The following is a 10946-nucleotide window of genomic DNA, read 5'->3' as shown; positions in this document are numbered from 1 at the left end:
AGAAAGGCTTTTCTTCAGTAAAACCCAAAGCTACGAAGGAGCCTGGGAAAGGACACAGTGTACTGAGCCTCCCAACGGACTTACGGCATTAGAGGGGCCTACATGAGTCAAAAGATGACATCCAACAGAACATGCATAGCGGGTGCTTCATCTTTTACTTTACAAGAGCCTGAAGAGTTGCAGGATCTCTATACCATCGTTTTTTCCAACAGAAAATATTGGTCTGAAGACTGTCTAATCAGAGAACTAGCAAGAGTTTGACAAGGGAAACATCATTAACTGAAATAGGAAGAGCTAAATATGCACAATAAATTGCCTGGTAGGATTGTTATACTCTTCTGCTCACTGGAGGGGTCACACGATGATGGCAGTGAAACTAGGAAACTGAGTGGTACCATCAACTTGAGTTCACCTCCCTCTCTCGGGATGTCCAACTCCCACACAAAAAACATGCAGACCTGACAGTGTTTTCTTTAAACTTTTATTCCAAAAATCCACCCCCAAGAAACAAAATATTTCCCTTCAGAGGCTGGTATCTTCCCCTCCCTCCCCCACAAATGTCTCTCCTGTTCATGTGGTAATAGGTTATGAGCAAAGATTCTCTCTAAAACCAGTATTGGAGAATGCTTAGAAGAGAAAATAAAAACAAAAAAATTCCAACTAGCTCCCCCTCCCTTTGCCCCCAAATAATAACCCCCAACCCAAACAGCATAAGACTTGTTTTCTTTTACCCTTAATGCTTACATTTAATTTTAAAGCACGAATGTTGGAGATGGACTCTAAATTGCCAACAAAAAATATATATTTACAATATTTCTCTGGGGGAAAAAAAACAAAACACGAAAACACAACCAAAACCCTTTAAACCAATAGTGACTTTCTTCAGGGAGTTTTATTTAGGGAGCAGGGTTGTTTTTTTTTAAATCACTAAGTGATTTCATATATATATTTTTCTTTCTTCTTTCCTTTGTGGATTTTCATCCCTTGCCCTCCAAGGTGGTGGCCAGCTACAGGAACGAGTATCACACCTTTATTTTAATTTTTTAAGTCTCTGAAGCCACAGACTTAGTGGAAGGCTGTGTCTCAGAAGGCTGTGGGACAGCGAAGTTAAAAGACTGACCACTTCCTCCACCCAATCAGCTCGACTCCTCCTCCTGCCTACCATGGACACCCCGGCTCATTGGTCCGCTGTTGCTCAGCGCTGAATGCATATGTGACAGTAGCTAAGATGCTTTTGTTTTTCAAACTGAAAATGAAAAGCCGGCCCAAAAATCCTCGGGCCCAGAGCGTCCCCCAGGTCAGATGCATGTATATCTCCTGTGTATAGCTTCCCCTGCTTTTCTTAAAAAAAAAAAAAAAAAAAAAGTAGTTTGATTCTTCTGTTTTCCACAGGAGTAACCAAAAACAAAATGGCAGAAAGCTTCCACTCCTTGGTCAGTGATAAAGTGGGCTCCCCCACCCAAAACTCTTAATCCATTGTAGCAAAACTCCCATGTACCGAGGCACTGCGGAATTCATCACACTTGCCCGTTCCAGTCAGCAAGCAAGCAGGCTCACGATATGGAGGCGGAGGGGAGTGGAGGGGAGGGGAAGGGAAGGGGAAGCACAGGACCTGAGCCCTCCACTGTGGATTCAGTGGATCTAAACAAAAAAGACACCCCCCACCCCCAGCCAACACTGCAGCAGCAGAAGTCATTGGTGCCAGAGAATTTGGAGCCAGCAGGCTGTGGGGAGAGCTGGAGGGGTGACAGCTGCTTCTGCCTCCCTTATTGCTTTTGAAGCAGTGAGGGTGCATCTGGTCGATTCTCCTTTGAGGTTTCACAACCGCTCGTCCCTCCCCCTTTTCCCTGCTGCTTAGAGTTCCTTTTTCCCCTGTAAGGCTGGAGAGGGGCTGGGGGAACACGTGGCAGGCTGGTTTTGTGCTATCAGTATGCTTAGAAGGAGAGGATTTGGGAGGCAGGAAGAGAGCAGAGTGCAAACTGTGCATTAAACATCGACAAGCTCAGTCAGTCAGGGGAGCGTCCAGTCACTTTTGGGGAGGAGGGGAAATAAATGACCCAAAATAAGATTCCAACCTTTCTTTTTAAAGTGCAAAAAGCTCTCTGCTGCCCAAGAGAGAGGGTTCTTTGGACCGACCATTCATTGCAAAGGAAAAGTGGCAGCTAAAGGGGTAGGGGGACAGGGACTTTCATGCCCCCCTCCACATCTCCCAGGTCGAGAGCCGACAGCTACACGCTGGGTGACAAGATGGAGAAGGATCCTCTCCTCTTGGTCGCAGCATCCCAAGAGTGCTCAATGATACTAGCCTGTCCCAGGGGGTGGGGAGAGCATGTAGCCCACCCTGTGCAGAATCTAGAAACCCCTCTGGAAACCTTTTGAGTCCTCCCTGAGCTCTGATGGACCTGGCCTCTGCAGACACCCACCCCCAGCCCTTCCAGAAGGGCTGGACACTCATCCTCATGGGGGTGTGGATAGATGGTGCTCTGAGCAGGCTAGCGCTGCTCTGGAGTGGAAGCTTGGCTAGCCATGGGAGACACCTAGCCTTGAGAACCCATTGCCATGGGGCTCTTGCCCTCTACATACAAGCTGCAGGAGGCAAACCCCAGTCACCTTAGTGAGGCAAGGCCAAGAGGAGGAAAAGCTCAGGGGGCAGAGCTGTGGCATGTGTACCAAGTATGACAAGCCATAGGTTCAACAGCCACACGTGACGGTGCTACTGGAGAGACCAGGCACGCTCATTTCATACCATCCAGCTCCAATCTCTTTTCCAGGGGGAGGACACTCCCCTTGCCCATGCTGAGTAGGAAGTGAAATCTGTTTTGGGGTGCCAAGGCAGGGAGAAAAGAGGGGCACGTTTCCCTGCGTGGATACCTCTGCACAACCTCAGACTAACAGCAGCCAGGCTCCAGAACGAGCTCCCCTGGCCACAGCCCATTCCTCCTCAGCTATGGGTCAGCCTGGCAGGACCCCCTTCCCCTGCTGAAGTCCCAGGAAGAGGAGGAGGAGGAGACCCAGTGGAGTGGGGTTGGCCACTGCCCTGCCTGTGGAGGTGGGTGATGGAGGAGTGCATGATGTTGGCCTCACAGCAGGACAGGGCTGGGGAGGAGGAGCGCCTCTCCGAGAGGGATGGGGTGGGATCTTTCCTTCTCCTCAGTCTGCCTGGGGTTGGTCTCTAGCTGATTTTCTGGATCAGCTTCTCGTCAGACAGGCAGTAGAGGCTGCTGATGGACAGGTCTGAGATGAAATGCTCGCAGGCCTTGCGGGTAATCTGCTTGCAGCCTCGCAGGTCGATCAGGGTGAGGTTGGAGATGCGCCGCAGGTACAGCAGTGACTGGTCTGTCAGCTTATTGCAACCTGAGCAGAAGGAGGAAGGGGTTACAGCAGAGCACGCAGTACCCCACCATGCCACGCATAGCCCTGCACACCCCATAGGAAGCTGGGACAAGTTTGGCAGAAGGCTGGGGCAGCTAGCTGGGAACATGGGGTAGTTTAGAGGAATGGAAAAATACATTGAGGTTTATACTAACATCCCAGCCAGAGCAATATCTCCCAAATATCCCAGTCAGCACAGCAAGCCCCCCCCCCCCCAAGCTAACATCTGCCCCTGCCCCATAGCCCCATGAATATCCAAAGCAGCACCCCCACGGGAATTTAATCTGATGACAAACTCCATCTAAGCATCCCCTAAATTTTAATCTTTTCCACCTGCCATGGACTGGGTCTCTATCATTCACCCTGCAACTTTCAAGAGGAAGATGGTGAGTTCTAGTAGCTAAGGGAACCCTTGGGTCTGGAATGTAGAGCTGGCTGGAAATTGTCAGACAATGTGTGTCAGAAAAGGCTGATTTCACAAAATCAAAATGTTCCATGGGGATGTGTTCACTTCATCCACTCTTACAGTGGAAGCCTGCCTGATTCCCAGCCATCTCGCCTGCTTCCCCCCCACCTGCTGGGTCAGCTGCCACAGAACTGGGAGCCTGGCACAGCCCTTGTAGCCCCAGCTCAAGCTGGGGGTCCTGGCTATATGCCAGGGAGCCTGGAAGCAGGGCTGACTGGCATCTGGGCAGCTCGGAGAGTCTCAGTTATGAAACAGTTTTGATCTCGCTCTCACGTGGAATGAAGATTTTCATCCGTCTGCGCGTTTCCCCACTCGCCATAAGGGCTATCGACTGAATGTGTTTAAAAGGAAAGTGTGTTGATTTCAGAGGACAACCCTGCAGCAGATGCTGAGGAACATCTGGGGCACTGAAGACACAAGCTCACCCCCTTCATTCGGCCTTGGGAGCAGATTCCTAGCTGCCAGGTATTGTCCAAGACCCACAGCTCACTCATCCCTCTGGAGAAGGGCTGTGCTAAAGGCCACAACTGAGCCAACATGGAAACTAACCCCCATCCCGCCACTGTACCCCAGCAGCATGGAACCCATCCAAAGCGAGGGTAAATGAAGGCAGAGCAGTGGCACTGTCTGGCACCACACAAGGTGCCAGTGGAAGGGTGCAGAGGTTGCAGGCACCTGCCATGTTGATCTCAGTGAGCGAGTTGCGTGTGGAAGACCCCACGGCCGTTAGGAGGTTGGCCGACTGGTCCGTAAGGTGGCTGCAGTGACTAAGGTCGAGTCGTGAGAGCAGGGGCATATGGCGGATGATGAGCCGGAGGGTGGCATCGGTGATGTCCAGACCAGCTAGCCGGAAGTCTGTCATGTTACGGAGTTTGCTGCGATTGTCTTGACCTGCCGAGGTGCGTGGGAAACAATCATGTCACGGCCACCCCTAGATGCATTGCCATCTGCTACATGCCAGCACCTCCCACTTCATCACCTGCACCAAGATGTGAACTTCTAATAAATAAGTGCAGCCCAATCACCCTGCAACACTACCTGGAGACCACAGCCCTCATCTCGCTCCCAGAAATACAGATCCCTGAGGAAATACCCCCATCCCATGGCAACCACAGCTCCCACCCCATTCCCTGAACACTGCCCCCTGGAGATTCTTCTTGGTAACTACAACCCCTGCCCACCTGAACACAAGCCTTCCTTGCGCAACCACATTGCCCACCCTTGTATGACCCAGGAACCAACATACTGGGTTTGTCTGTGGGAGGTGTGAGCAAGTCCCGGATCTGAGGGTCCTTGATTCCTACTGCCCACCGAAGATCGAGGGTCCTGAGAAGGGGGCAGCTGGAGGTACTGAGTGCACACACTGCAGACCAGGAACAGCCTGCTAAGATGAGGTCTTTCAGGCCTGCCGGGAAGAGGGGGAACCAGTGAGTCAAGAGAGCCCCCAACTCCAAGATACCCCTGTAGCTTCCTTTCTGATTGGAGACCAACAGGACACTTTGTCCACACCCGCGCCAACACATTCCAATGACTTCACCTCTTGCCCACCCCTGGGAGAGAGAAGGCCAGGATGGGATGTACACAGACACCGAATTCCTACTTCATTCTGGCAGAATAGGGATGGGGAGGTCTCCTCTTCAATGCCGGGGACTGGGGGACACAGGGAACTTACTGCTAGAGCCAGCTTCCCTGTGTGACTCAGGAAGATCCACAAGGACTCCTGGGAGTGGGTGGTACCATGAGATACCCTGAAGATACATGAACATGGCAACAATCCTAGATTACCTCTGACATCCACAAGGGGCACAGGGCTATGGCACCCACAGGCTGGCTGGCTATTCAGAGTGGTGGTGGGGCTACCAGACAAGGGGCAGTTCAGCGTGTGGGTTGTAATGCCAAGGGCAAAGCAAAAGAGAAAAGCCCCCTCACCCTACCCCAAGCACAAGGCCCACTGACCTGGCAGCCTGTTGACAAGCCAGGTGAGCTGTTTTTTGGAGATATTGGTCCAGCTAAGGTCGAGGCTGACCGGCTGCCTCTTGATGATGCCACTCAGGGCCTGGGGAGTGATGGACTTGCACCTGCTCAAGTCAATCTTTGTCCACAATCTCTTGTCACAGCACCTGATGCAGAGAGACATGCCGGTTGGACAGGAAGAGCCCATAGCCCCACCTGATACAGACTGCTGGATGCCAAGGGAATGAAGGAACTCCAGTGGTAACATGCTCCAAAGGACCCAGGGGCTTGCTGTGCTAATCAGACTTCTGCAGGCTCTTCAGCTCCAGTCTGTCTCTGGACACACTCCAGCTTGTGCTGGAGGAGACATTTCAGATGCCAGTCATGCAGCTCACACTCAGAACAGGGGTTAGGCTGCCCCGGGAACCAGCAGCAGGGCAGTTGGTTATCTCAGCACTGCTAGTTACAATAAGAACCGGGGAATGCCTGGAAGAGAGACCATGCTGGGCTAGCAGCTAACAGGGTCTTGCAGGCCTGTAGGATCTAGTGTGCTTGTGCCTTCATGGGCACTGAAGTCGCTGAGGGGTTAGGGAAATACGGGTCCCTGCTTCCCACCTCACTAGCTAGGAGGCTGCATGTTCTGCCTGAGTGGCCAGCTCTCCTCACACAAGCTACAGGTAACTCCATTGTCTTGATGAGAACCATCATGTAGCCTGAGGTGAGAGAAAAAGGCCCCTGGGTGGAACAGGTATCCATGATGTGCCCATCATGACTGGGGACTGGAGGGGGTAAGAAATACTCAGGACCCCATGGGAGATCACTGCAACAGTGCAGAGCTCAGAGACAGTCCCCAGCGCCTTCCACAGACAGTCAGTTTGTACAGCCTGGAGACAGTTCTGCAAAGCCACCAGGAGAGGGCTGGTGGACACAGGACACTGTCAACCACAGGAAAGGTAAGGAGAGTGCAGGACTGGTCACTGTGGGCACTAGCAAGGATGTGGGGGACTGGAACTCAGGAAATGCTCTCTGATGGAGGGACTGACCACGGCCCAATAGAGCCATTCAGAGAAGTGTATTTCTTGAAGGGAGAACAGGTATGGCACAAATAGCAGCATGGCAAACTTCCAGCACCAACATACCTCACCCAAGAGCCAGAGGGACACGGCACCTCTGCCAGGGGCCCAATACGCACCAGCTGTGATGGGGCTGCAACTAACCCTGAAACAACCCTCCCAGCTCTAGTCATCTCCTATTTGGTACTAATCAGCTGGCGGGGGTCCACTGCCTTTGATGAGGGCGGGGGTGGCACCATGCCCCACTTACCATTTGTACCAAGTCTTGCACACCCGCATACACTCGCAGAGCTCTCTGCGGCTGAGGTAGCGGAAGACGGACATCCACACCTCGCGCTGCATCCAGCTCTCCTCGCCGTCCTGCGCTCGGCCACCTCTGCCATTCAGCCGGGCCGCCCCGCCCTCCTCCATGCTTTCCTCTTCCTCCTCCTCATCTGCTGCCTCCTCCTCGTCTGCTGCCTCCTCCTCCCCAGCCCGCTGGGGCGTCCTGGCCGGGCAGTGGCGCACTACCACGCGGGGAGAGTGCCGCAGATTAGTGGAGGAGGCGGTGATGGCCTGCAGCTTGGGCACAATGGAAGTGCCGTGCAGATCTTTGGCGGGCCTCTGCAGTGTGACCGTGAGGTAGGAGCCATGCAGCTTGGCCTTCTCCACCTCTGACAGCTCCTTCTTGCCACTAGGGTTGTTCTCCTTCTCCCGCACCATAGTGCGCTCCGTGACCTGGAGCCGCAGCAGTTGCCGCCGCTTGAAGCGCTCATCCCGGCTCGCGCTGTGGTGGTCACTGGGACCAGCCCCCGGGGATGAGCGCGTCACCACACCCCGCGGTGATGCCGGGTCATGGATCAGCTGCAGCATGGAGGTGGGCGAGTGCGGTGGGGGTGTCAGGGGCTCCTCGCAGCTCCGCAGGGGTCGCAAGACTTTGGCCTGCACTGTGTCCTCGTCGCTCTCCTCCATCTTCCGCTTCTGCAAAGCGGCCAGAGAGGGGAGTTAACACCTCACCTATCAACAGTACAGGCCCAGACAGCACCCCCTGATGGCACAGCAGGCAAAACCCTACGGGAACACACCATCACTGTGCTGATACAGGGCCCCACTCACCTGGGCAAGACCACCTTTCTCTGGGCACTTTGAATAGTGGGGTCCGTGCCAGCAGTGCCCAGTATGTGGAGGAGGGACTAAGGAGAGCTTGCCCAACACTGTCCATATGGCAGGTCTGCTCTCCCAATACTGAGCTGTAGTAACCAGGGTAGGTAGTGCAGGGTGTTATAACATAAAGGGCAGAGGGGCTCAAGCCAACTGTCCAGGCTGCGGTCACCTTCTTTCCAGTAACCTCGCATCCAGGCCATGGCAAGTTCACCAGGCCTCACACACAACTGGTTTCCAGGGTGGGGCCAGTGGCCCCTTCACCATTTGCAAACCCACCTGGCACAGGGGACTCAGTCAAACTGTTGGGAGTCACACTGACAGGAGGGGCAGAGATTTGGAGGCTGTCTGGGAACAGCACCAGCTTTTAGGAGTTACATGATCAGCTCCTAAATCCACACCTGGCCATCTGAACAAGCATCCTGACTTTCAGGATGGCTAAGTACCCACTGAGATCCTTTTCCTAAGGGAGTGGTGGTGGAAGGATGAAGCCACAAGGCTTTGCAATGTCCTTGAGGCCAATGGGAAACTGCGCCCTTCCCACTGCTGAGCCCTGCACCCAGGCTGGCCACATTCATCTCCTCCCAAGTTGCAGGCCCACTCCCTGCAGGAGGGTCCCCCACCTTGCTTGCCTCTTCTGGGACACTGCTCTCTGAGGCAACAGGCACAGTCCTACGTATGAGCTGGTAACTGTAGTTCTGCTGCCTAGGCAGCGCTGCCAGCCTCCACTTGGCCAGCCGGCGCCGCACATAGTCTGCTCGCTGCTTGGTGGCAGGGTCTGGGCGCCAGTGCCCTTTGAGGAGTTGTTTCTTCTGCAGGATGCTGGAGTTTGCTTGTTGACAGGCTCTCTGTGAACGTCGTGGGGGGTGGACATGGAAGAGCTATGAAACAGCTCCACTGGAAGTTAGCAACATGCAGCTTCACCAGTGCCCACAAGCCACCTGGCCCCACCGAGGTGCCACAGCTCCACCAGTGCCCACCTGCCTGATGTGGCATTCACTGCCCTCAAGAGCATCAGTTCCTGTTGACCCAATGTGCCCATGCATATACGTGCACACATGCCTGGCTCCATGGCATGACGACCTCAACAGAACCTTCTCAATTCTTTCTGCAACTCAGCGTCCAGAGTGAGTAGCACCCCACAACCAGCTGGGCTCCCCCTTTCCCCACATACCTCCCCACCTGAGAAGAACCGAGTGAGGTGTACGTTTAGAGAGCAATCCAAGTGCTCCCATTCTCCCCACACTGGTGCTGTCCAGGCGAGTGGGTCTCCTCTTACCTGGCCCTTCTCCAACTCGTCACCCTGGTAGCACTTTGGACACTCCCAGCAATTGGGCAATTCATCATTCAGCAGCCCTTCCCCATCCATCTGTAGATGGGAGATATCAAGTGGTTAAGCACCATCCTTCAGCCACTCCCCTCCTTCCCCAAACACGAGTGTGGGCCCAGAACCCATGTCCCTGAGCCCACCTCACCTGCAGGCAGCCAGGGTGAACTATCTCGTTGCAGATGCAGCATTCCATGAGCTTTTTCTCAAAGTCCTGCGAATCCTCATTCTGATCCACCTCCCCGCAAAGCGCGCACGTAACCGAGTGAGGCAGCCTGGGCTACAAAGGAAGCCAAGAGTGAAACCAGGGAGACAGACACACCAGAGGAAGTGCCCTCAAGCTTGGGGGATGGCTAGTTAGTTCCAGGAGCTCCCTTGTGTTGACCCAAATTCTGCTCTGTCAAATTCAGATTTAGAGTGGAAGGCTCAAGCAAAATTCCCTGCCATCCTTGCCCACAAGTGGCCAGCCACGGCTCTCCCCCCAACGTAACTTGCCACAGAACTCACCGCTAAGCATTGCCGGAGGACGCAGGACTGCTTCATGCGACCAGGCCCCCCAAACTTCTTCATGTCCCTGCAGTAGTGGCACATGCCGCACTCGCCCTGCATGCAGGCCTTGCATTTACGGCACCGCACCCGCCTCCGTCGTGCTCCTGACACTATCGGAGACACTGTGGGCCTTACAGGTGCCGGGCGTGGGGCTGGCTTCATGGTGTGAGGCTTGGTGATGGGGATGGTGGGCAGGCGCACCTTCGGCCGGGCCTGGAGCTTTAGCTGGCAATAGACGCACAAAGGAGAGGTCAAAGATTGGGAGGTTCATGGCTCACAGCTTTCTGTCATATTCAAGCAGCAGGAGCATCTCAGCAAGCCCATGTCTCGCACCTTTCATTTGGATCTCAAAGGACGGCACAGACTCAGCCCAGTCAGCATTTTCCCCATTTTACAGAGCTGAGAACGAATGTATCCAAGGGAAGGCAGGATTAGATCCCTAGCCACTAGACTGCTACACCCCAGAGTCGGGTGCATACCATGAGCCAAGGAAGGGAAATGACTGTTTGCAGTGCTTATCTTCTTTCCCAACCCATGCCCCAACCTCTTCTTCCAGTCGAGTTAGAGCTGCAAATGGGCCCCTACATCTCACTATGACCTTAGACAGTGGCTCGCTTCCTTCCAGTCTTCCCCTGGTGAGACTTGCTTCCTCTGACCCAGGGCCAGTGGCTGGGAAAGTACACCAAATCTGAAACTGTTTATAACCAGCCCAGCTGCTAAGCACCTTTGCAACAGTCTTCTCACACAATTGCAGAAAATTCTCAAACTGCCAGGGCTTTATACCACTGGGAAGCTGGGATCCAAGCTCAGCCTGTTAGGGCTGGTCAGCAGTCTTTTGATTTAGCAAGACTTTTTGGTCCACGCCTGAATACTGACACGCTGCCTCTTGGAGCAGTACAATTCCCAAATTCTCCTGCTCATGGCGAGAGCAGCCAGAACAAGAGGAACAGACTGTCAACCCTCACAGAGCTATAGGGCATAAATTAATCCTCAGTTTTGGGGTAAGCTGCAGACCCACCTGGCCAAAAGGCCTCGGTGGGGGGCTTATTGTATCTCCCTTTCTCCA

General features: G+C 53.9%; 1 protein-coding gene across 4 annotated transcripts in view; it reads right to left on the bottom strand.

Annotated features, from left to right (window-relative positions):
* Positions 1-467: 467 nt before the first annotated feature.
* Positions 468-10946, bottom strand: part of KDM2A (lysine demethylase 2A) — an 83832-nt gene continuing 73353 nt past the window's right edge. For all 4 annotated transcript variants that reach the window (XM_073346824.2, XM_073346825.1, XM_073346826.2 and 1 more), the window contains 8 exons: positions 9839-10105; positions 9480-9611; positions 9284-9373; positions 7115-7824; positions 5795-5958; positions 5085-5243; positions 4514-4729; positions 468-3354 (listed from right to left, as the gene is read on the bottom strand). In XM_073346824.2, the coding sequence (XP_073202925.1) occupies positions 3173-3354; positions 4514-4729; positions 5085-5243; positions 5795-5958; positions 7115-7824; positions 9284-9373; positions 9480-9611; positions 9839-10105 (1920 nt within the window). In that variant the 3' untranslated portion in view covers positions 468-3172. The remainder of the gene's footprint in view (positions 3355-4513; positions 4730-5084; positions 5244-5794; positions 5959-7114; positions 7825-9283; positions 9374-9479; positions 9612-9838; positions 10106-10946) is intronic.

Source organism: Lepidochelys kempii, chromosome 6 (assembly GCF_965140285.1).
Source record: "Lepidochelys kempii isolate rLepKem1 chromosome 6, rLepKem1.hap1, whole genome shotgun sequence".
Taxonomy (NCBI): domain Eukaryota; kingdom Metazoa; phylum Chordata; order Testudines; family Cheloniidae; genus Lepidochelys; species Lepidochelys kempii.
This window is presented reverse-complemented; position numbering and strand designations above follow the sequence as displayed.